The 27417-nt window shown below is 36.6% G+C and overlaps 1 protein-coding gene across 1 annotated transcript in view; it reads right to left on the bottom strand.

Moving 5' to 3' along the window:
- DNAH14 (dynein axonemal heavy chain 14) overlaps positions 1-27417 on the bottom strand; it is a 210655-nt gene that overhangs the window by 31424 nt on the left and 151814 nt on the right. Inside the window, exons 57-69 of the mRNA XM_039341573.1 lie at positions 25598-25723; positions 25245-25339; positions 24653-24812; positions 23728-23859; positions 21174-21269; positions 15633-15773; positions 9427-9642; positions 8934-9164; positions 7049-7170; positions 5738-5982; positions 3471-3889; positions 3186-3381; positions 1147-1356 (exon numbers count right to left, since the gene is read on the bottom strand). Coding sequence (XP_039197507.1) covers positions 1147-1356; positions 3186-3381; positions 3471-3889; positions 5738-5982; positions 7049-7170; positions 8934-9164; positions 9427-9642; positions 15633-15773; positions 21174-21269; positions 23728-23859; positions 24653-24812; positions 25245-25339; positions 25598-25723 — 2389 coding nt within the window. The remainder of the gene's footprint in view (positions 1-1146; positions 1357-3185; positions 3382-3470; positions 3890-5737; positions 5983-7048; positions 7171-8933; positions 9165-9426; positions 9643-15632; positions 15774-21173; positions 21270-23727; positions 23860-24652; positions 24813-25244; positions 25340-25597; positions 25724-27417) is intronic.

The raw sequence follows: 27417 nt of genomic DNA, 5'->3' as shown, positions 1-27417 counted from the left end.
TGATAATTTCTAAAGGTCATGCGCAAGAAAACAAATAATACATCAGTATGCAAGCCAAGATGTTCTAGGATAGAGAAGTGAGCAATCAGTGTTTTAAAAGGCCATATAAGGAACAAAAAGAACTCAGTATGTGCAAAAATACATCAAGAAAAAGCATATAATGAATGTTTATTGTATATGTTTAGAAATTCTATAATTGTCTCATTTTAGTATGAGATCCTGCAGAACAAATTCAACAATTCTTGTTGAATAAACTTTTACATTTAATTGTTATCCTCCTACTCATTGATCAGCAAATCATTGTTTCACATTAATATACATATTCTATGGAGAATGTGATTTATTTTATGTGGGAAAGTATACTGCTCTGAAGCAATTCAACTATTCTCTTATCTTCAAAGGATCGGACAATATGACTAACATTGACCAACTTTTAAAGTGGGTTTGTGCAGACCTTGGTATGCACATGTGTCACCTCTCCTGTGGGAGCTGCACTGGTTGCCAATTTGCTGGTTGCCAGCTCTAAAGCCCTTCATCGGACCCACTAGAGTGAGGAGGCAAGGGTCCCATCCCCCAAGGAGATACATCTAGTGGACCCAGAAGAAAGGCCTTCTTCATGGTGGCTCCCTCCCTCTGGAACATCATTCCTCTGGAAATTAGACTGGCCCCCATTCTGACACTCTTTCAGAAGACCCTGAAGATGTGTTTCTGCCAGCGGCCTTGGGGAACCCAGAGTGGCATGGAGCTCATTAAAAGGCTGGTATAAGTGTTGTCACTGGGATGGATGATGGTGGGTTATTATTATTTTTATTTCTTTTATATTGTTTTTTGTTTCCTGTAAACCGCTTTGAGTAGACAGCAATATAAATTTCCCAAATAAATAAAATATATTATAGTTACATAAAGTACATGAAATGTATAAGGCATACAACTTTCTGACTTTTGCACAGATATACATTTCTCATCTACATTTAGATACATGATTTAATTGATTTATTTCTAACATCTAGTTGGAAAAAACAATTAGCACAAATCCTCCTCCAGGTGGTTTTGGAAAAAGTAGAGATAGTGGATGTATAGATACTTCAAACTTGCGTTTTCTTGAGACTGTGTAAGCCCAGGAAAATCATTATATTTTAGCATTACCTTGCTTTGGTGATAATGGTGTATAACATGTACTAATCAAATTATACACATTCTCACTATCTAGAAAATCTTTCCACTGTTGAGGATATGTTGACAGAGAACCGCACAATAGGCTGAATGCTGGTATTTGAGTACTCATGTACTGACATTCTTTCCACATCATTTCACTTATCCAGTGGAATGGAGCAGTTTTGTTAATTACACATGAACCTAATAAAATAATATGAAACATTTAATTAGGACAGATATTGGTATTTTGATTTTCATTCAATAGATAAATATAACCAAATTATTAATTTTGTCCGTGATATGACCATGTTGTCATGACCATCTTGACTAGTGGATTGAAAAGCCAATCTGAGAGGCAGTCAATTGACCAATCATGATCCTAAAGGTTGTGGCTAAAAGTAATATATATGCAGAAACTGTTATCAGTTTCAGAATCGCCCTAAAGGGGGCTTTATACAGAAGATATTTAAAAGAGAATTTCTCTTTAGACCTATTACATTCAAGATGCCCAGTTTTTCCTTTCCTTTCCTCTTCTCAGCCATCCTGTGGAGTAAAGCTGTATCCTGTGGTAGTATCTAAACTTGGTTTGATCACCAGGAGGACACAATCAGTTAGCTGTGAATGGATATTTCTTTGGCACTTTAACATATAACTTGGATAACGCCCCCTAAATTTAACAAAAGGCTAACATAACCCTCCTCTAGCACATCAGTTACATATTGAACAAAGAGGAATTTTGTTCTACCTAGACATGCATTTGATTGCTTTGTTAAAATAATTCATAAATGCATCTACATTTATAGTGATTTAAAGTTTTCCTAATTTGTTCAATAATATTATATACTGTTTTAACAATATGTGAAACTTAATTTTTGAAGATATACAGGTATTATGCTTATACTCTGCAGTGTGTTCTTCATGCAGAATTGAGTTGTATACGGGCAACCCAGAAAAGGGGATGCTAATTTGTGACAATAGCAGACAGTGTTGCATACTGTTACTTAGGCCAAAAGCAAAAAAGTTCAGCAAAGCAATTTTGCTCACTAATTCAAAATACCAATCTCTATAAAATCCTACAAAGAATTAACATTATGAAGCGTAATTATTCCAGTCTATTATATTGGATCAAAAGAACTTCAGAACTGTAGCTGGTTCTTGGCACCATAATTTAAGAAGGAATCAAAGAAACTGGAATTAGTTCAGAAAAAGGCAAGAAAGTTGACGAGATTAGAAACTAAGTCTTATGAAGAATGACTCTAAGAGTTGTATATCTTTAGTTTTAGAAAAGATTACTGAGATAAGATATGATAGCACTCTTAAACATCAGAAAGGATGTCACAAAGAAAAAGATCAAGATAGTTTTTCTCTGATTTCAAAGAACTAGGAATTTAAGTCACTGGAAGACAGATTCCAGTTGTATATTAGAAAAATATTAGAAAAAAACTTCCTAAAAATAGGAATAATCCTACAGCAGAACAATTTACCAAAAGAGTCGTTTTCCCTCTACCCTTAATCAATGTGTTCAAGCAAAGATTAGATACTTAGCCATTTGATATGCTTCAATTAAGTACCCAGAGTTGTCAGGTATTTTTTAAATAGGGAAAAAAATGGATTTTAGCACCCAGCAGGTGGGTGCTTAGTGGGTCTTGAAAGCCTGTGTGGCTTTCTAAAGTTATGATTCTATGACTCTAATATAGAAGAAGTCAAAAATTTACTTGTGAATAGATAGCAGGTACTTCTGGTTATCTCCACTGTTAAAATAGATGAGAAAATAATAAAGTAGCTGAAGGAAAACAACAGAGTTAAGAGTCAAGAGAAAAGGATTTTTTCCCTATAAAATCTAAAAGTAATTGCTTAGCTCAATGGAAATATTTTGTAAAAAATGGAATGTTGGTTACTTCTGTGACCAATTCTTACTATAATTTACATATATATTACATATTTACTCAAGGATGATGAAATCCATCCTTGAGAGCACATTACTATCTTTACACATTTCTTTACAGAAAATATAAATATTTCTGGTTTACCAGTATAGTCAGAGATTGATGGTTGCTTAATATTTGCTATCATGCTAGAGTACAGGAAGAAATTCCACTCATTCTCTGATATAAATCCAAGGTTATTTGTGAATAAATTTTCATCACAATTATTTTTCATGATTGCTGTGCACAGTAGGAAAGCAAAGCATAGCTTATTTTTATTGAACAAAGCTGGAGAAACTGTCTGCAAAAAAACGTATAACCATTAACATTTGCATATATATACAAATCCTATTAGCTGAAAATAATTTGTGTATTATAACATTTAAGTACCTCATAGACATGATACGTTAGTGTTTCAATTATCTCATTAATATCTATTTTGAAATAATCTATCTCAGTCTCACTTTCGGTTGATGTTTCTTCACTTTGTACCTTATATTCACTTATTTTTGTACTTGAAAGAGAATCACTGAGAGAAATGTCACTTTTCTTCACATTATCTATAGAGTCTACAAAGATCTTAAGAAACCAATTCAGTGAAAACTGATAGACATGGTTGATGTGTACAAGATCTGATATTACGAAGTAGAGCACAGCACCACGAGTTGCTATAGGAATATAGGCTTTACGCATTCCTTCTATGGTGACTTCTGTTGCTGCTGAATCTGCTACACGCTGAAAAATCTCTGATGAGGTAATTTTTGTTCGCTGCAAATTTTCAATGAGGTCTTGGTCATCTAAAAGGTGCCCTGTAAAAAAGTGTAATTGAATTGTAGAATAGAATAAATTAAGTAATTAAATTTTCTAAATTAACTATTCACTTTACAAACCAGAAAGCACTATAACAACGGGGGCTTGTTAGCAAAGTTATGAAAGAAGTAAAAGATGGCTTTATATGACATTACTAGAACTATGCAGCTATTTGGATCTGAAAAGGTACTGGGGAAAAAAAGGAAACCTTGCTGCAGCTGTTGGACCTATCTTAAAACCATCTTTTCCTGGGCTCACAGTATAGTTGCCTGGTCCCAGAGAAATACATATTTTTACTTATGGATATGCCAGTTGTTGGGGTTCTTATAAATAAAAATTGCCAAAAGAATACACTGGGATGACAAACAAGCATTACTTGGAGTTCCAGGAAAAATATGAATAATGTCGTAACTGCATGTTCCATGTCATGTTTGGAAGAGGGATGTAATATGTGTGATATATAAAGAGACAGCCTCAAATGTAAGATAATGAGAACTATCCCTGTGAAATGCATATTTTTAAATATAAGATTCCATTTCATCCTGTGTGTATATTTTTCTATATGTATATTAGTTATACTGGATAAAGGTAAATAATAGCAATAGCACTTAGACTTATATACTGCTTCAAGTGCTTTATAGCCCTCTTTAAGAAGTTTACAGAGTCAGCATATTGCCCCTAACAATCTGGGTCCTCATTTTATCGATCTCAGAAGGCTGAGTCAACCTTGAGCCTGGTGAGATTCGAACTGCCAAACTGCTTGCAGCTGGGAGTCAGCAGAAGTAGTCTGCAGTACTGCATTCTAACCACTGCACCATCAGGGCTCAAATAATAAAATGCAAACCATCTTCTCACACCATAAAGGAGATGGTGGGAGATTTGTATTTTCAGACTTCCATGATTGTGTTAATAAAGCCATATAATAAAGCAGAATTAATTCTCTTGGTCATGTTTTCTTTCTTGTCTACCTGACTAACATCAGTTTTGCAAGTCCAAGAAGTTAGGGAGAGTCCCTTCTGAACCTACACAATTACCCCTACTGTGGGCTATGCCCTTCCTTATTTGATTATTCTCTAAACAGCAACTCTTCACCGTCTCTCAAGGCCTTTCCCACATACCACTACATGTGCTCATGCCACACCAGCCCCTCAGGTGCCCTCCTGCATCCTCCCACATCCTGCAGTAGCCATCCTAAGGAATGCCATGTTCATGCAATGCCAGCCACTTGTGCACATTCCTGGATCCTGGAATCTTCCCCATTGATTTTGCTTGTTGGAAGTCTACAGGAAATTGTGAGGAAGTCTTTGCTTAATGACTTGTGGTTATTTATTTATTTATTCAATTTCTATGCTGCTCATCTCACTGATAGAGCAACTACAGTGACCCTCACTTAATGATGGCAATCAGGAGTTCAGGTTTGCAATCCCTAAGTGGCATAGTTACATGACATCATGCTTTACAACTGCATTGCTAGCAATGGAAATTCTGGCCCCAATTACCATTGTTAACTGATTATTATCTATATATCTACATATCAGAAAGCATAGAGAGTTATAGGAAGGCATTTGGGGATGATCATAATATTGCAATGAAAATTACTGTAAGAAGGTGCCTTTCAATTATAATTAGAACGATGCAGAATTATGTTAATAGATAACATGTGAGATGGCAAGAATTAGATTTTATTCTGCTACTGTCCAAATGAAGATTATAAGCATTTGAACACATATAATGAAACATTATTTTCAAAAAAATGAAGTTTTTGACCTTTGAATTCTATTTAATAACATATTGCACTCTCTGCAAAATGATATAAAATATATGAAGTTTTTCAAAGTTTTATTTACCACTTGTTTTTTGCAAAAGTTGAAGTGATCTTTGTTCATATTCACGTAATGCTACCAGATCAATTGATATGCTTTCCATCAACTTGCAGTACTGTTTTTCAAGCTCAGGTTTTTTCTTATTTACAACCGCAGATAACAGCTGATTTTGCAAACCATGGAATGTTAACGTGAAGTTTATTATTGTAACAATATTGCATGTTGCTGGCAGAAAATGAGGATTGAATTTCTGTGTTGTCAGGTATAATCTGAAATAATCATAAATATTTATAAAACTTTTTCATACAGCACACCAATCTATGTTATAATAATATTATCTTTAATTATAACTCATATCCATTAGGGAAAAATCTTCTGCACAGATCTAAGAAGTAAATACTACTTTTTTATATGTTATGTAATTTGTGATTTTGTAATATCACAAAATATTACAATATCGTAATGTTTATATTAAAAAGAACATTTAATATCATCTAACATCTTGAATATTTTTTTCTAGAGCCAAATTTTCATTTATTTTGTTACTTGCATTTAATCTAAAATATTAGTCTATAAATAACTCAGTGACTTAAAACTTGGCTATCTAATGTAAGGGAACACCAGTATAACACTGTCTGATTGTTAAGATTTGCATCTTTGGAAGATTGCTCCACCCTCCACTTTCTGAGGACTGTTTTCTGGCATATGGAAGAGATCTGTTTGGCTCTTGCTTGGCCTGCATTTTAAAAATCTGTAAAGTTGGTTATGTTTTCAGGGCCTTTCACTGGAAATTAATTTTTCTTTTTCCTTTTTAAATTTCGAATAGAACAATAGGACATTTCAACTTGCCAATTCTCATTATTGAGTTGGAGTGACTCAATAAGGAATAATCAGTAAGGAGCATAAGAAACGTTCATGAGTGGGGTGGTTTGAATGTATAGAATGGAAAGACTGTGACTAACTCTACAGAAGTTGTTAACCCCTTAAAATAGCTGCATCTTTTCCCAGATTATGTAGTTTTCCTCTATAACATAATCATATAAACAATAATAAAATGCATAATTAAAGGAAAATATGCATTAGATATAAAGAATTACTGACTGATGTTATGCATGCATACACATGTGCTCTGAGGTGCCTTTTCTCCTAGAGTTCAAGGTGCTGAAAGTTCTGGTAGCTCTACTGCTTGTGAACTTCACTGGATTTAATAGTGCATAACTCACTATGGCATTCTGTGATGCACATGTTTTTATATATTTTATACTGTTTTTTAAATAATTTTAATCTAGCAGTAGACAATTTCCAAATAACAACATTCAGCAATACTGCAGTTACCGAAAATCTGAATTGTACTGAATTTCAGAATCTCCTATTCTAATGAATTCTTGCCCTCCTTTTTTGTAGATCTCTTTGCTTAAGATTGATTTTATATTTGAATCCAACGTTTCAGGAAAATCCTAAAAAAACATAAAACTGTAGTCAATGTTACATATACAGTAAGTAACTTTCCTGTTTTTTGAAAAAAGCACTTCCTATAGTAATTAAGATACTCTATACTTTGCTCTTTTCTTGATGAGGAATTGCTTCCAGTGAGGAATACTAATATATTGCTATGGCTTAAAATGCACAAAACATTATAAATTGATCACATTCTAAGAAGCATGAATATAATAGTGCTCTAGTATCTCTGGAAACATTTATATCAATTAAAAAGCCATGGAATGTAATATCTAAAAAAATTTAATCCTTTTCCCCATCTAAATTGACTTTATGAAAAAAAATCCAACATTAAAAATTGGGAGAAAGATGGCAATTTGGAAAAATTGAATCAAAGTGGGGACATTGATTTTGGATCAATTGATAAGATGATGAGGATGAATTTTTAACATATGCTGTGCTAAGAGACAAATATATATATCAAATATAACTCATTGACAATGTTTACAGTGACAACATTTGCTAACAACATTGTTTGGATTGCATTTTTAGCTTCTGAGACACCCAGGTTGCTAGAACAACTGGTTAAATCTTTTAAAACTAAAAAAACCCTGCTATTAGTGCCTGTAAATATTTGTTGTCAATAAGTCAATTTAATATGCAGATGGTAATGGATGAATGGAATAAAAAAATTAGAGGCTAGACAATGGGGGGCAGTCTTAACGTCTATACCTAGAGTGTCTAGCCTCTAATTTTTTTATTCCATTCATATACCACAATAAATAATGGTTAGAATGTATTGGACCCAATTATATTTGTATAGAGAAGGGTCACAGGAACCTTTTCAGGGCTGCTGTGAAGATTATATGAAGCATCAGTCAGATTTGGAATTGCTCAGTTAAACATTGGCCATGTGGGTCTAATCTCTGACCTTCTCTTTTTGAAGAAGGTTGTTTAGTAGGTGGTCTTTCTATAGCTTGAAATCAAGGAATCTGAAGGAAGCAGATTATCTGGATCCATTACAGTCAACTTCAGATCAGGATATAGTACTGAGATACCATTGATGGGTATTCTTCCCTTAGAGTAACTTATCTATCCTGACTTTCCTATGATGCTGTTGATCATGGTTTTCCTCCTAGGGAGGATGGAGTAAAGGTACAGTTCTTCAGTAGTTCTCTTTCTTCCAATGCCCAGTTGTTAGTGGTTGTTTATATCCAATATTAATTAGTAAAATCAGCCCTATTTTTTTTAAATGTCTTTTAATAGTAAATAGGGAATTAGTTCAAAACCTCCTATGTGATAGTGTAACTCAATCTCCTATGTTATAGTGTAACTCAGTGGTTCTCAATCTCAGTGGTTCTCAACCATTTGGGGTCGAACGACCATTTCACGGGGGTCGCCAAACAATGCAGTCCGCCATTTTTTTCCCTCTTTTCCTTAGCTGTGCTACTCCCTTTTATTCTATTGGCTTTTGAAAGCCAATAGAATAGACTCTCTTGAATAGAGTCTAATTCTATTGGCTTTCAAAAGCCAATAGGAATTGTCCAGGCTGTCTCTACCCTGTTGAGCCCACCAAAAGTCCCATTCTGCAAACGGTGCTGCACCAGTCGAGTAGTCCTCGACTTACGACCGGTTGAGTAGTCCTCAACTTACGACCAGTTGGGGGTCGCGGCATTAAAAAGGTTGAGAACCACTGGTGTAGGTGCTCATCTTTTGCACTGATTGCATTATATTTTTCTTGATTTGTATGTTGGATGACTAGCTTGTGTTGAAGTTGAATTACCTGCAAAAGGACTGATTCACCAAACTGCAAAGAATATTCAATTGTTTTTAAATAACTGGCATCTGTAGCACTGATTTGTCGCAGTTTGCTGCCTTCCATTTGACATATCCATTTGTAAGCTTGCCTTTCTGGATCAATTAATAAAGGCCACTGTTGTCCATGTTTAACAAGTATTGCATTTTCTGTGGAGTATTGATCATGTGGCAAACCTGCATTTTGCCATCTGCGGACCTATAAAATGATTTAATAGATTTATATTCTTGCCTATAATATTGTCCCCCCCCACATATCCACTAATTATGTTAATAATGAACAATCCTGTAAATCAGGAAGTATATTTTCTCGAAGAAATTCTAATAATACAACTATTTATTAATTACTTTAACTGATAGAAAGTGTAATCTGAGGAAGAAATGTTAAATTTGAGAAAAGTGTTTAGATAAAATTATAAATAAAACAATTTAATTCTTATTTTTCTCTCTGTGTTTACTACCTCATTCTTTTCGGTCATGCAGTTAACCAATGAATAATTTGGAGAGACCAAAATATTATTTTCATTGCAGAGTTGCAAACTGTCATTGACTAGCTGTTGACGATATCCCACTGATAACACTCCACTGTAGACAATATAAGCTGCTGATATAAGGGCATCACCTACAATTCCTTGCAATCTTTGGTCAAGATTATTAACAGATTCTTTCCAGCGTTCCTAAGGAAGAAAAATATATAGCTATGTATCATAAATTTGAATATTAGTGTTGCTAGTTTGTTTAGCTTATGCGGTATACTGTAGAACTCATAATTAAATGAGAAGACAAAAGTCTGGAGTTTTGTGTTGCCTACTCCTGAAAGGACCATAAGTAGATTCAGAAATGTTCTGAGAAAGTGCATTCTTACCCTATCTAAGAAAACATTAATGGAAGGCAGAAACAAAAAAAAACCAGGCTATTAACTTCTAAAGGTCATCCAATCATCCTAAAAGAATTCTATTCTATTATTTATAACATTGGCTTGTTTTGCTTTGTTCACCCAAATGGTTGAAAAATTCATATGTCTCCAAACAAATGGATAAGAACTATTTATTTAACAAAGAATAGCTTTGGAACCACTGAAATGTGAACTAAATCCTAGTATCTGAGGCTAACAGGAACACATTTTATTCTCTCAGCTATATTAGGAACAAAATAACAATTGCCATTGTTGCATTGTTTAAGATCAAAACCCATCTCATCTAGGGTTACCAAACACTGGGCAAATAGAGGACATATCCTTTTTGCTTTCATGTCCTCCATCTAGCAGGCATGGCTTTAAAATCAAACATTTTCTAGCTTTTTAAAAGTATCTTGTATTTTTGTTTTCACAATAGTAGTCATTCAAACTTTTGTGTAATGTGACCTTGTAAATCGCTTCTTTATTTTCTTCAACTGTCAACAGGCTCAACTGATTAATTTTATTTCCTGATTCTAGCAATTGGCTTCAACCCATCCCCTTCAAATTTATAATCACTCTAGTCTGTAGATCACACGACTCCTCATATATTACTGTGGTAAAAATTGAAAAGTGCATTTTCAAGAAATTAGACAGTATGTCTTCCTTTTCCCTCATTTGCCATCCCTACCAATTCTCTTATGTCATCCTTTGCCTATTCAGATATCTGGTAACCTAATCTCATCCACCATACAAGCCAAATATCAATTAGAAGATTATAAAAAGGCCTCCAATTAAATGTGATTAGGAGCTCAGAAACAGTACATCAGTTATTTGCTGGTCACTGGTATTCCTTTATCTTAGAAACAGTAAGTAGCCATCATAACAAATAGCTACAATATGTAATACTTTATTCTCCACAAGTGTGACCATACTTTCAAAACTATCCAATTTTATGTCTATCATTAACTCTTGCCATAGCAAGTTCTACAATACTTTATGAATCAAAATCACATGAAATATTAATATCGCTTTATAAATCTTAGTAAGCTTTATAAATCTTAGTAATACCACACTTGGGATACTGCATCCAGTTTTGGTCACCACATTACAAAAACATGTTAAGACTTTGGAAAAAGTGCAGAGAAGAGCAATTAAAGGCCTAGAGCAGCGGTTCTCAACCTATGGGTCGCGACCCCATTTGGGGTCGATCGACCATTTTTCGGGGGTCGCCAAAGAAGGCGATCCGCCATTTTCTCCCCTCAGGGGGCGGCGCCGCACATGCGCGCCACGCATGGGGCGGCACCGCGCATGCGCAGAACGTTTGTGTGACGGGGGTCGCCGTCACACAAACGTTGAGAACCACTGGCCTAGAGACTAAAACATAATTCAGGTAATTCAGGATCCAACTCATAGGGGTGGTCACACACTTGACCTTGTGTTTCTCTCGGGGCAATGGAGATATGATCTGGAATTAAGGGGAATAGAGATCTCGCCCTTGTCATGGACAGATCATTTCCTATTGAGGCTGGACTTCAGAGCATCACTCCCCCATCGCAGGGAGAGGGAGCCGACTAGGTGGTTCCGCCCCAGGCGCCTAATGGACCCAGACCGGTTCCAGGAGGAGCTTGGGGAAATACCTGACTCCCTTGTCCACAACTCGTCCGGGTCCCTGGTTGCGGCCTGGAATGAGGCGGCGTCCGGGGCCCTGGATCGAATTGCGCCTTTGCGACCTCTCTGTGGTGGTGGTCCCCGGAGGGCTCCTTGGTTTACTGAGGAGCTCCGGGAGATGAAGCGCCACAAGAGACGTCTAGAGCGACATTGGAGGGCCAGTAACTCTGAATCTGACCGATCACTATTAAGAGCCTATCTTAGGACTTATTTAGTGGCGATAAGGGCGGCAAAGCATGTTCACTTTTCCGCACTTATTGCGTCCGCAGAATCTCGCCCGGCCACCTTGTTTAGGGTGACCCGCTCCCTTCTTAAAGTGGAGGAGGCGGAGGAACCCTTGCAGGGGAGAGCTGAGGAGTTTGTTCAGTTTCTGTCGGACAAAATCGCTCAGATTCAGAGAGACCTGGACTCCGACTGGGCAGTGCCAGCCGAGTTGCCAGGGGCTGGTCTTAGTCATGTTATCTGGAGCGAGTTTGAGCCTGTGACCCCTGATGAAGTGGACAAGGCCGTGAGGGCAATGAATGCCGCCACCTGTTTATTGGACCCGTGCCCCTCCTGGCTGGTTTCTGCCAGTAGGGAGGTGACACGAGGCTGGCTCCAGGCGATAATCAACGCCTCCTTGATGGAGGGGTCTTTCCCGCAACCTTTAAAGGAAGCGGTGGTGAGGCCCCTCCTCAAGAAGCCTTCCCTGGACCCAGCTGTTTTGAAGAACTTTCGTCCCGTCTCCAACCTCCCCTTTGTGGGGAAGGTTGTAGAGAAGGTGGTGGCGTCTCAACTCTTGCGATCCTTGGATGAAACCAATTATCTGGACCCTTTTCAATCTGGTTTCAGGCCCGGCTACAGCACTGAGACTGCTTTGGTCGCACTGACCGATGACCTCTGGCGAGCCCGGGATAGGGGTTATTCCTCTATCCTGGTGCTTCTTGACCTCTCAGCGGCTTTCGATACCATCGACCATGGTATCCTTCTGCGTCGTCTCGGAGAGGTGGGGGTGGGCGGCACCGTATTGCGGTGGTTCTCCTCCTACCTCTCTGACAGGTCGCAGTCGGTGTTGGCGGGTGGACAGAGATCGACCCCTAGGCGCCTCGATTATGGGGTGCCTCAGGGCTCGGTCCTGTCCCCCCTTCTTTTTAACATCTACATGAAACCGCTGGGTGAGATCATTCGGCGACACGGGGTGAAGTATCATCAGTACGCTGATGATACCCAATTGTATATCTCCACCCCGTGTCCTTTCAGTGAAGCAGTCGACGTGATGTGCCGGTGCCTGGAAGATGTGAGGGTCTGGATGGGGGTGAACAGGCTTAGACTCAACCCTGACAAGACCGAGTGGCTCTGGGTCTTGCCTCCCAAAGGCCAACTGGATGGTCCATCTTTAGTCCTGGGGGGGGGCAAATTTACCTCCCTCAGTGCAGGCACGCAACTTGGGTGTCCTCCTGGACTCACAGCTAAATTTGGAACAACATCTATCGGCTGTGGCCAGGGGGACCTTTGCACAGGTTCGCCTAGTGCACCAGTTGCGGCCTTATTTGGACCGGGAGGCTTTACTCACAGTCACTCATGCCCTTGTCACCTCAAGACTGGATTACTGTAATGCGCTCTACATGGGGCTACCCTTGAAGGGCGTTCGGAGGCTGCAGTTGGTTCAGAACGCAGCCGCGAGAGCGATTGTGGGCGCGCCAAGGTACGCCCACGTGTCACCTATCCTCCACGAGCTGCACTGGCTTCCTGTGGGTCTCTGGACGCAATTCAAGGTGTTGGTTATCACCTTCAAAGCCCTTCATGGCATAGGGCCAGGTTACTTACAGGACCGCATTCTGCCGCACAGCTCCCAGAGACCGGTGAGGTCCCATAGATTGGGCCTCCTTCAGGTCCCGTCGGCCAGACAATGTCGGCTGGCGGGCCCTCGGGGAAGGGCCTTTTCTGTGGTGGCTCCGACCTGGTGGAATCCCCCCGAGGTTCGAACCACTCCCACCCTGCCGGCCTTTAAGAAAGCCGTTAAAACTCTCCTGTTCCGGCAGGCCTGGGGCTGATGTCCTCGGCGGGCCGGGATATGATCGGACTCGCGGTATGACTGGATTATTTTATTTTATTGTTTTATGACTGTTTTTAACTTTGTACGCCGCCCTGAGTCCTTTGGGATTGGGCGGCATATAAATATTTGTAAATAAATAAATAAATAAATAAATATAAAGAATGATTGCAGGATTTGGGTATGGCCAGTCCAGAGAAAAAAAAAGGACTAGGGGTGACATGATAACAGTATTTCCAGTATTTGAGGGGCTGCCACAAAGAAGAGAGGGTCAACTTATTTTCCAAGGCACCTGAGGGTAAGACAAGAAACAATGGATGGAAACTAATCAAGGAGAGAAGCAACCTGGAATTAAGGAGAAACTTCCCAATAATGAGAACAATTAACCAGTAGAACAGCTTGCATTCAGAAGTTGTGGGTGCTTCATCAATGGAGATTTTTAAGAAGAGATTGGACAGCCACTTGTCTGAAATGGTATAGGGTCTCCTGCTTGACAGGGGGTTGGACTAGAAGACCTGCAAGGTCTCTTCCAGCTTATTCTGAATTGAAAGTAGTTTTTTCTCTCTGAAACCTCCTATCACACTAAATCATCAAATATTTCTGGGTTCTACTATGACAGTGATGGCAAATCTTTTAGAGACCGAGTGCCCAAATTGCAATCCAAACCCCCTTATGCATTGTTGGGTGCTGGGTGGGTGTGGCCGATTGGCTGGGTGTGGCCCATTGGGGGGTATGGCCCATTGGGTGGGCGTGGCTGCGGTGGTAACAGCAGGCTGGGTAGGACTAAAAAGTTCAATCAATCAATTCCAACTTTGCAAGATCTTTTTTTTCCTGCGAGAAGTTGAAATTGATTGATTGATTTGTTGGAATTATCTGGATTATCTGGCCTGTTAGGCTGAGTCATCAGCTGCAGTAGGTCAAGGTATAAGGAAGTCAAAAGAAAAAAAAGATTGGTGTAAACAAGTTTGTGCCGTGCGGTGCAAGGGAATGTTGTTTTGGTGTTTGTTAGTGCCGTGTGCAACAGCTGTATAGTAGCGTGTGCAAAACAAAGTTAGCACGTGTAATATGCTAATATGCTGTGTCATAACAAATGTGGTTGGTGTAAGGTGGTCACCAGGTGCCTATAAACCCGCCTTCTGATAACACAATAAAAGGGATGCTTCGGCTTTGTTCGAGGCTCCCATCCCGAGGAAACCACGTGTACGTGTCTGTTCTTCAACACCCATGGGAGACCGCTGGGCGCAAGAAAACCCACAACTGGTGACCCCGACGTGAACCTTTTTTTTTTTGCACATGGCAGTGGAGGCCTAAAGCAAAAAGGTTTTATAAAACTCAGCTGAAGGCCTAGGACTGGGGCGACGGCACATGTGCCCACAGAGAGGGCTCTGAGTGCTGCGTTTAGCACCCGTGCCATAGGTTCGCCACCACTGTACTATGATGAGTGAACTTTTCTCATACATGTATAATTCTATACATTATTATTATATTATGGGCCTTTTTGTAGTCTTTCTTCACAAGGGAGTAAAGAAGGGGTTTTATATATTATTTTTTGCACATTTTCCAGTTCTGTTTTTTTTCTGAAGCACAATGACCACAGTACTATACAAATTATTCTAAGTGTAGTAACACACTATGACCACAAGGGCATTAATATTGGATATTTGAAAAACACATACTTTTTGTGTTTTTATTAAACTATAGTATATGGTCACGACCTCATAATTATTTATTTGGTCAATTCCTAGTAGGTCAGAAAGTATCAGCATATATGTGAAACATCAAGTCTGCAGTAATAACGTATAACATCATCCAGCTACCACAAGGATGCTATATCATTAATGAAGACATTAATAAAATGTATTTATTTTCAAATCAGCAATACATTGGTGACATAGGAATCACAAATATGAGATTTTAGATATGAATAATGAGGAAAATCACAATTGTGCATAAAATATAACCCAATGCTGAAATATATAATGGGGGAAAGATTCAGTGAGAAAAAGCAGTTGAAAATGTGAAGAATGAAGTTTGAACTTAAGCATTAGAGCAGATTTAAAAGGTAATACCATTTCATCCTTTAGAGCTGTGCTTAATATAGATGCACTGTGTAAACGGCGAGTTGTTTGAATTTTTCGGGCTGCAAGTTTTTCCTGTTCAGCAATACTTTCATCATACAATGCTTCTAAATTTTGTTGATGTTGTTCAATCTGAAAATTTAGAATTTTTTAAAATTCCAAATGAGAAAATCTACTTAAAAACTCTACTAAAGCAGTATTACTTGCTATATTTGCATGATTTTTTAAAAAATAAACTCAGTAATATCTACTATGAGGCTTCTAAGGGCTATTATCCAGACTCTAACTAAAACTTTGCCCACTTAAACATTATTATGCATGAGTTTTCTGAGCAGATTCAGCAGGTCTGTGTAGAAAGACTGCTTGCTTAACTATAGCTGTAGTATTTTTAGTAATCAACTGTGTAGTTTGAATATAGACCTACCTCTAAAAATATGCTGAAAGACTTTTCTACTTTAGCTTTTTATTATTACCTTTTCCTATCAATTATCAGTTTTCCTCTTTTCTTAGTCACTAAAAACAGATCTCAGCCATGCTTTATCAGAACAGAAAAGCAACTTTGTTTTTCCAACTTCACTCTTATGAATTGTTTGCATTATTTTGCAAGCAGGTTCCCATTCTAAATGATAATCTAACACAACCTTACCAAAAGGAACACTTTTCTCTGATATGTGCTAACTTCTAGCTGAGAGCCATTTTAAACATGAATTAATTGACAAGTTATTATTGGAGCTTAATATATAGGTGCACATAATACATAGTATGTACTCCTCTATGATTCTAATTGCTGGAACGATAAGTATGGTAAAAGAAGGAGTTTTCACTGGCTGGCTTCCCCCCTATCAATCAAGCTGACAACTGATCTTTCAAACCCTCAATTCTGCTCAATTTTTTGTAGTGTAAAGTATGAAAGTTTGCCTCTAAGATTACAAGAAAAAGCATCAAAGAATAATCTAAAAGAATAGGAATTGCAAGTGATATGATACCATTTTATAGAAAGGAAAATGAGATTGTATTCATAAGCATCTCTTGCATTAAGAGAATCATAATATACTATACTATATATAATTAAAAATATGAAGTACAGCATAAAACAGACAGTTGATGACATGAATACTAATCATGTAAATGTATGGAGGTAATGAAAAAATCATGAGTTGGCAAGATGATGACCATGCACGAAATGCTCTTAAGTGAAGTTTAGGACTATATGATTCCTCCATGAAATTTTCTTGGGAACAATACATAACTGGCTTGACACTGCCTTTTATAGGAATGCTTTCTGAAGCTGACTAAAAACTGGCAGTGTTTGTGCTAGGAGCTTTGTAAATGTCAGCCTCCAAAAAGTTAGATGTTGCCAATTAAACTGTAGTATGAAGAACAAGGAGCATTAATACCTATCTATTTTAGTCTCAATATTAGCAAAGACTTATTTTTATTGAAATGATGAAATACAACCTTAAATATTTCAGAGCTTTATATAGTGTTTATTTTTTTGTTTCTGTGTCTCTGAGTGAGTCTTGACTCCAGATGGCTGCCTGGACAGTTTTCTTGGCAAGATTTCAGAAGTGATTTGTCACTGACCAAGAGAGACTGCCTGCTCCAAAGTCACCCAGATGGTTTTTTGTGTGTGCTTAATATGGAATTAGACTTCAGGGTTTTCCAGTTTCTAACCTGGTTCCTTAACATTACACTAACTTGGCTTTCACATATAAATTACTGTTCTTTTTTGAAGATGATTTTAATATTTTCTTATAAAGATTGAAATATATTGTATTAAATGATGCCATGCACCATAGCAAAGCAACTGAGGTATGACATGTATTTTGAAAAGAGACATAACTGCCTGTATCACTGCATTTTGTACCGGCTGAGCTTTGGATACTCTTCAAGGATAGCCCCATGTAGAGAGCATTACAATAAACAATTTGGACATGAGTAACTGAGAATCTCTCAATACAGGAATGGGCAAATGTAACTGGTGCACAGTGCGTTTTTTGTAAAAAAAAAAAAAAAATGGTGCCGGAACTCACACATGTCATACAACCCACCTTGCCTACTCTTCAAGGTTCCATCCAAAAAAGGTGCCGGAACTCCGTTCTGAGTGTTCTATGACAAAAAAAAGCCCTGCTGGTGCATAATGTGAAATGAAACTCCTTGCCATGTTTGTCTCCTGCTTGAGTAGGAGTTGTGAGTCCAAAAGGATTCCCAGATTGTATACTGACTCTGTATGGGGCACTGTTATCTCATCTCATCCCATCCCATCCTGGTGGCAAATTCCAGAATCAGAAGCCCCCCCAACCTAAAATAACTCAGTCTTGTCAAGATCGAGCCAGAGTCCATTGCTTCCCATCCAAATTCTTACAATATCCAGATACAAGACAGTATCAGATTAGCAGCATCGTTTTGCCAATGGCAGAGATGTATAATTGGGTACATCAGCATGTTAATGACATCTCAACTCATGGTGATGGATAAACTCACTGAGTGGCTTTACGTAGATGTTAAATAGGAGTGGAGAGACTACCAAGCAATATAGTATCTCACATAGTAGGGACTAAGGGCAGGCCCTCTTGCTGCCAATGAAACATTGATGGAACCAGTCTTGGAGAAAGTAAGGGAACCAGCAAAATATAGAATAGAATAGAATAGAATAGAATAGAATAGAATAGAATAGAATAGAATAGAATAGAAGCTGGAAGGGACCAAAAGTAAATTATTTAGGATAATTTAGGACTCTTAGGTAATTCTAGAACCAAACTCTTTCCATCACTATTTCTTTACTCTCTCCACTCAGGCTGGAACACTTTTAAGTACAATGGTGAAAGAAAATGTCATTTAGAGCTATGGTGTGATTAATATTCAATACAGACTTCCAGTGGCGACGGCTGCGGCGATGGTGACTTTTTTCAGCCGTCTGCCCTGGGATGTACCAAAGCCAGCTGAGACAGCGAGCAACAGCTGTCTCGTGGCTTGGAGCCTCTCTCCCCGGGCAAAGGGGAGGAGGTGAGCTTTCCTCAGATAGTGGTAGAGCTCCCTGAGACCCCAAAGCTTTCTTTTTGGTGGTCGGAGGGTGAAAGCTCCCACGGAGTCTGAGGTGTCCTCCACATTCCAGGATGCCTTTGCCCTGATTTTTATCCAGGTCAAAGCTAGATGCTGCTTCCACATCTGCTCTTAAAATGAATTTGTGAGTAAAATTTAAAGCAGACAGAGCTGACCAGGAGAAATTAAAATGGTGATTATTTTGAGACTTTAACTCTGGAAAAGAATTTATCTTTTCCTTTTTTTTCAATTAAGAATGGTGAAAAATGGTGCTGAGATTCTTTGAGTGAAAGGACTGGAACTTCTATTTGAAACAATGTAACAGATTTTGTATTTATATAAAATGCAAGAATCTTTTTTTTTCTTTTAAGCGGGCTTTTGTCTTTTTTCCTCCCCCCCCCTTTTTTGGTATTTGTTGATTTTATAAGATTTTAGCAGACTTTTTAACAAGTGGTCTTAAAACTAAAATGGCTTCAAAGCGTCTCGGAGCTTCTATTGTTTCTAAAGCCTCGATCTTCCCAGTAATGCAGACAGCTCAGCAAGCTAAGTTTAAGTTACCACCACCTTCTCCATCATTACCAGCATCTATACTTAAAGATTTACAGGAGGCCTTGGGAAATAAGGCAAGACAGATTAAAGAAGAGATGGAGGAATTTCTTGAAAATAAAATTAGGGAACTGAGAGAGGATATTGCGTCTGCATTTCAAAAGTTTGTTTGTCATATAGATCGACTGGATGATCGTATTGATGATGTTGTGGAAAATTCTGAAAAACTGGAAGATCGGATTGATAAAGTAGAAAATAAGGCGGAAATAATACTGGATGAAATTACAATGTTACAATATAGAGACATGGAATTTGCTTTAAGAATAAGGGGAATGAAGGAAAACATGCAAGACGATTTGAGACAAGTGGTGGTAAAAGATATAGTTTTCATTTTGGGGGCTGAGCCTGAAGAAATACTGAGAGAGACGGAAAAAGTTTTTAGGGTTAATTCAAGGGTTGCGATGCAGAGGAATTTGCCACGAGACGTGGTTATTTATTTTTCTAGAAGATCACTTCATAATGAAATTTTACAGGCTTTTTATAAGCAGAGATTTCAAATTGCAACTCAAGATGTTATAATTTTAAAAGAAATACCTTCAAAACTTCTTAGAAAAAGAAAGGATTTTGCTTTTTTGGCTGATGAGCTCAAAAAACGACAGGTCCGGTTCAGATGGGAGATACCGTCTGGAATAGCGGTGAATTATGCGGGGATATATCATAGACTTAACACAATTTCAAAGGCGAAAGATTTTTACACTTCTGTTTTGAAGGCGGGCTCTCCATCATCTTTACGATCTGAGATTACAGAAGAAAAGTCGGAAGGGCAGCCGGTTGAAGGTGCTATGTTATTGAATGTAGGAGACATACAGGCTGAACCTCTGCAGCAGTCTCTTGTGACAGAAGATTTTTTAAAGAAACCGAGAATGACTCGTGCAGCCTATAGACGTAAAGTAAAAGAACAGCAGAAGGCGGATATTGGAATAAAGAAAAGGAAATGATGAACTTTTGTAGTAGTTTTTTGAGGTAGAAGATGTTTTAAAGGAATAGTGAATGATTTGTGTAGTATGCAGATGTAAAGAAAAAGAATAATAGAAGGTGATTTAGTGGAAAAGTTTAAAAATTTGGGAGTATATATATTATAAAATTTTTAATTTAAAGTGTATAAAAATAATTATGAAATATTATGGGTAAATGTGTAAAAGAAATTCTAATGATCTCTGTTGATGAGAATTTTAATGATTAAGATGAATGATTTGTTGAAACTTCTTAAGCAGGAGGGTATTAATAGATTTACTTAGGGGGTGGGAAAAAAAGCAAATAGCCAAGTTTATCGAATGTAAGTTTGTTGGTTGGGTTATATTGGAAGGAAAATTTTGTGTTTATTATGTTGTTTAAAAGAAATATACACTTCAGCATGGAGAAGATGGATAAATTACATGTAGAGTAAATAGAGTTGATATGGGATTAAAATGTATTATTTAGATTATGAATAATTTTTTAGTTTTTTAATTTGGAATTGCTTATATTGTTATTTTTGTTTTTTTGTTTTTGGTTTTTTTACATATTTTATTTGCTTAAATTTGTATTCGAGTTAAAGTACATTATTGATTTTATTATTTGTATAGTTGGATAAGTTTATTTAGAATTTGTTTGTTTATTTGTAACTCTGTAACCAGCTCTGGGAAGTGAGGGGGGGAGGGAGGGAGGGGGTTACTTTAGGGGGGGATATTGTTAAAAACTTGTTTAAAACTTTTCAATAAAAAAAATATTCAATACATAAACCCTGAGAGATAATATATTATTCCAGCTAATGAAGATGACTTTATGTCCAGCAAAGGAAATATTTATATTAAAATAATATAGATCACTTAGATGGATATACATTTTCTATTATTTAACAAATTATGTAAATATGATGGCATTTGATAAACACATCTATTTTACCAGGGCTAAACTTCTTTGCTTTTCAGCTAATTTACTAAATGCACGATTCAGTAATTCCTCTGCTTCTGCTACCTTTGCTTGTTTTGGATCTACAAACTAAAAAAAAAAGATATATTTACAATTCAATATGAAATTGATAGAGTTAATACTTTAGAGAAAGGTGAAATATATATCACAAATGTCTTGATATAGATACATTTATTTATATATGACAAATAATCATTATATTGATATTACTGACTGCACTTGAGGGATTTTATTGAAAGCAGCATCTCTATGAGAACTTTTTTCCAGTGTTCATTTTAATTTTCTACCATGCTTATTTATATTGTGAAATCTTTACATTGTGTGTTCCCCTGTCTGGACCATTAGCTAGTGATGCACCCTGGAGAAATTCACAATCCAATGATATGACAAATGAGCAAATTGATCAAAAATCGTAACTCTCTGTGACAGTTCTGTGCTGAACATCAATTGTAATTTGGCTGTTTATATTTCTCTGCAAATTTGTAATATAATTATAATGTGTTAATACAATTTCTGGCACAGGATTTCACTATTCATGAGTCTTAGTAAAAGCACACGTTTTGGGGTGGCTTTGAATAGCAAATGTATATCATCTGTCATGTGGTAGGAATCCTAATTGTTTCACATTGCTCATAATATAATGAGTGTTTCTCATCTCTGTGTAGCAATATTCTGATTTTTCTGAATCAGAAGAATGTGAATGATATTAAAAGTCTGTCTAGGTTTTACTCATCCGCACAGAGCATCCAAAGTGGTTTCATCTGACCAATGCTCAACTATTCCTATTGGACATGGGAGCCAAGACTAATTCAGAACAATCCATGTCATCTTTGATTATGGACTAGGGGCCAAAAGTGAAGCTGTCCTATTTCAGAAATCTTTCTCCCTTCCCACAAATATGAAGTTTTACTTCATTTACAACATGCCCCAGAGGAAAGACTTTTATAACCTACTGTCAGTCCTAGAAGATAGACAAAACTAAGAAACAGACATTGTGTAAACCTAAAGCTATTTATTAGAATAGCTATGGTAACAGAATTTTGCAAGTCTGAATGTAATCCCCTTCCTCTTGTATAGTTTATCTGATTATTGCCTTGCTAATAAAACTTCCCTTGATCCTTTAAGGTAATCTTCTATTCATTTATTTATCAAATTTCTATACTACTCATATCATCTGAGTATATTCTCTATATCTAGGTCCCAATAGGTTAGGAAGGATAGACCAGTTTTCCTCCCTTAAACTTAGGAAAATCTATAAGGAATTTTTAAAGGATGAGGATTGCTCTAGAAATGACCTTGGAATGGCAAGCTGGTAGGTAGGTACTCTTTACGGTTGAGCTTCAAAAAGGAAGAGATTGAGGTTTGGGGGGTTTTTTGAGGGTAAAATGACCTCTCAGTCTTGGAAACTCTTCCATAACCTTTCTTTCTATTTTCCTCCTGCAATCCTCCTCATAACAATCCTGCAGGGACATGATAAAAGCAAAGGGAAAATGCCCTTGAAAACTAGGGGGAAGAAATCCAGACAGGAGATGGAAAATTCCAAGAAGAGATTCCATATAATTATTTTAAGGGAGGTATCAAGATCAATTCTTGAATCACTATCTGTTCTGCCTTCTCTGCAATCTTGAAGTGATGCCAGAGATCACTTTTCCACAAGGATCCCTGTGGAAGAGAAGAACATACAGGGAGTCCTTAACTTACAACCAGTCAGCGACTGTTTGAAGTTATGACAAACTTGCAAAAAGTATTAATGATCTGATTTTGAAGTTACAACAGTCACACATACACAACACGGTCATGTGATTGCATTTTGGGTGCTTGACAACCAACTCACCTTTACAATTGTTTGCAGCATCCTGCAGTCACATGACCATGATTCATAACATATTTTGCCAGTTTTCCAATGTTTACTTTTGACTTACAATTATAATTCTGGGCTTAATTATGGTCATAAATCAAGGACTACCTGTATTGATATTAACAACTCAACACTTTTAATAGTTGCAGTAACTACACAACTGAAACCAAGTTTTGAGACTGACATGTTTGAATCTCTTGGGATAGAAGAAAAGTTGTGTTTAATACTATATTCTTAATGAAGAGATACGTTAACCCATTTCTTGTCAGGTCAATCTTCTAGAGAGTAGAAGGTTACTTTAAACTATCTTTTGGTGATCAGAAATGGAGACTATAAGAAAAAACAATTAAATTAGTTGGTTAATAAAATATTAAATTAGGATTGCTCTATATTTCAGGTCTGCTTCCAGGCCTTTCTTCACTAAGCTATTTGAATCCAGGTACATTCCTACATTTGTTTTATGGTAGAAAATTAAAATAGCAGAAAAGTAAATGGAAAATAAAAAGACTATTGAAGTTATTTTACCTCTGACAATTTTGAATAAAATGCCTTTGCAGAAATTAGTAACATATTCCAGAATTAGGTAGAATCTTTTTCCCTTATAAATACAATCTGTCAGATATGACAGATCGTTTTAAAAACTATTGGAAATAACCTATGTAAATATACCCTTTTAACAATGTGATAGTGATCCAGAGCTAAAATCCACTGGCATATGGAGCAACATGCAACAGACACAAGTCCCACTTTCACTGGATTGAAATCAGGCGACCTCACATATTTTTTTAACTGCAGAAAAACCTAAAATGAATACAAAATAATTAATTATAAATAAATAATTAATAAAATGGCATGTGTAACAAATAAATATAAAATTCTTCCATATCTTCAATCAATAACTAATATTTATTTGTTTTTTTAAAAAATAATTCCATCGCACTGAATTTATTAAGAAAAGGAAATTATAAATTGTATAACATAAAAGAAAATAATATATCTCCAAACAACAACAAAAAAGGGAATAGAAGCAAAAAAAGACTATGAATAATATTTCAATAAAGATTAAAGTCACAAAAACAAAATATTGCTTTATTTTTCAATATTTTAATTAATCAAAATGAAATATTTTACTATCCATTTAAAAGCTATCAGAGATAGTTCATTAGATATGAATTATATGTATACAAATATGTACTATCTATTTCCAGATAGAACTCTACCACTAAGGCCTTTGTCTCAAACTCCCACCAACTGGATCTCTACATGATGGAAATGAAAAACAGCTGTCCTCTGATGAATAACACAGCCAAAAGCAATGTTAATGGACGAGGAGATGTTTTTCAAAAGATAAATAAGGCTATGAGAGATAAATGCAGAATTAGAGGAAATTTGACTACAATGTATAATTCTCATCTGTTACATTCAGAAGATATCTTACAGCCTGATATGGAAAAAATAGTTGGACTCTGGTGCAATGAAACCCCAATCCAGACCCCAGGAAATGTGTTTCATTTTTAAAATCTCTTATTTGAAGATTTATGTATACAACAGCAGAAAAACATTGAATCTCCTTGCAAATGAATTCTTCATTTACCTTTTCTGGTAAATTATCTTTGTCAATTGTAATCAATGTTTTAAGGAATCCTGGATCTGAAAGTAGTAATTTTGCTGTTGCCCAATTTGGTTTCTTTTGAAGAAGAATACAGACTGCATTCATAACAGTTAAAACAAGTAGAGGAGGATGAGTATATACTCTGAATTATACAGAAAAAGAGCACAAAATATATTATATTCAAAGTAATTTTTTTTGCCAAAGCAACCTGATTTACATTCAGTAATTTAGATACAATAATTTTAGTGATCAACATGAAAATACGTAACACTGCTAGACTGCCCAAGGAATGTAATGCATATTTCTGACCTTGGACATTGCAATTTAATATACAAATGAGAAATAATGTGAAATACTCCAAGAGCAGTCTTCTATTGAGATGACCGATTTTTAGGGAATCTATTGCTTTGACAGTATCCAATATTTTTGCTAATAGTTTCTTACTTTAGCAAGAATCAGGATACAACAATTCAAACTGAATATGACTAATGAATATTATGTTCACTGAATTAATGTATTTTGATTGCAAGAAATCCTCAGCTTAGAAATCCTTGGAAATAAGTGATATATTTACCTAACTTCTGCAATGTGATTTTTGTCAAGTGCATCAAGAGCACTAAGGGCCTTCTCCAAAGATGGTAATACAGTATTGAGCTCTTCTGTTACTTGCTACAAAAATGAAGAAAGGGTAGAGTTTCATTTTTTTATTCACAGGACATACATGTACAAATACTATTTTTGTATATAAAATTCTTTAATACAAATATAAGCCTTTTTTATAGCAAAAATTAATCTCTTGCTGCCACGTGGAGAGTCTCCAGATTTTTGCAGTCCAGACATAGTGGCCCTATCAAATTATATTTGATTGGAATAGTTGGCATACTTCGTATGATGTAATCCAAAGAAGAAACTTTGAAAACTATGTACCTTAGCATACCCTTCCACAATTTTAGTTTCTGCAACCATAGTTTCTTCATCCTTTTTAACCAAAGTTCGAACTTGCTCTACAACTAACGCATCTTTGTGAAGTTTGGCTACAAGTTCTTCTATTTCCTAATGAGAAAATAATCAAATATTTTTATGTAATTTCTGAAAAAATAATGAATCTAAAACTTTATCAACATAAATCCTGCAAATTAGCTTCCAAGTCCATATTTATCAAAAGATCTTTATTTCAGCTCAACATTTCAGCAAAGGATGGCTACTAGATTTATTTATTTATCTATTATTAAAAGTCTTAACCACACACCTTCCTCACAGAAAATCTTTATATAATAAACTTTCTACTGTCTATCATTGGATTATGCACATTGCCTATTGTGATGAATAAAATAATTAATCTATCATTTACATGTATTTAAAAAGTTATCAAATTAATCTCTATTGCTATGTTTTATGGCAATATATTTAGAAATTATTGTATGGGAATCAATAATTGTTTCTAATCAATGCTCTGCTCTTTTAGTTGCATTCATGTGGGAAATCCAAATGAGAAACTGAGACCGGCTAAAAAAAGGTTTGGTCTAACTAGCATAGCTGTAGTTATTTTCTTTTCCTGCCTTAAATAATTATAGAAATATTTGACTATATCTAACTTGGTGAAGATTGAATATAAAATTATTTTACATGTTTCATTAGTTATTTTATTGTATCTTATATTTACTTAGATTACATATTAACAATATTTAACTCCATGTTTTACTTCTGTGGATATTATTCATTCTAAATCAGACATGTAAAACTTGTGACGTCACATGACAACGTGTGACATATTGGAGCTTTTTCTCCATTGCCAGCAATGGGGTGGGCGTGGTTTCCTGGTGACGCATCCGGCCCGTGAGCTGGCAGTTTGAACTGTTCTACAGTAGATTGTTTTGCAGAATCCAACTTTCTGAACTTATTATACTTGTGGCTACGAGGGGGAGCTCCTATCCTAAGGAATATTTATTTAGTCATTTAATAATAATAATAATAATAATAATAATAATAATAATAATAATAATAATAATGATAAAGTTGGAAGGGACCTTGGAGGTCATCTAGTCCAACCCCCTGCTCAGGCAGGAAACCCTATACCATTTTGGACAAATGGCTGTCCAGTTTCTTCTTAAAAACTTCTAGTGTTGGAGCATTCACTGTTTCTGGAGGCAGGTTGTTCCACTGGTTAATTGTTCTAACTGTCAGGAAGTTTCTCCTTAGTTCTAGGTTGCTTCTCTCTTTGGTTAGTTTCCACCCGTTGCTTCTTGTCCTGCCTTCAGGCGCTTTGTAAAATAGCTTGACTCCCTCTTCTTTGTGGAAGCCCCTGAGATATTGGAACACAGCTATCATGTCCCCCCTCGTCCTTCTCTTCGTTAAATAGACATACCCAATTCCAGCAACCGTTCCTTATATGTTTTAGCCTCCAGTCCCCTAATCATCTTTGTTGCTCTTTTTTGTACTCTTTCTAGAATCTCAACATCTTTTTTACATTGTGGTGACCAAAACTGGATGCAGTATTCCAAGTGTCGCCTTACCAAGGTATTGTAAAGTGGTATTAATACTTCACGTGATCTTGATTCTATCCCTCTGTTAATGCAGCCTAGCACCGTGTTGGCCTTTTTGGCAGCTGCAGCACACTGCTGGCTCATATTTAAGTGATTGTCTACTAGGACTCCGAGGTCCCTCTCACAGTTACTACTATTGAGCATGGTGCCACCTATGCTGTACTTGTGCATTTCGTTTTTCTTGCCTAAATGTAGAACCTTGCT

The sequence above is a fragment of the Crotalus tigris genome, unplaced genomic scaffold, assembly GCF_016545835.1.
Source record: "Crotalus tigris isolate CLP2741 ecotype Arizona unplaced genomic scaffold, ASM1654583v1 scf7180000017771.5222438, whole genome shotgun sequence".
Classification (NCBI taxonomy): Eukaryota; Metazoa; Chordata; class Lepidosauria; order Squamata; family Viperidae; genus Crotalus; species Crotalus tigris.
The sequence above is the reverse complement of the archived record's forward strand: the minus strand, read 5'-3'. Positions and strand labels throughout refer to the sequence as shown.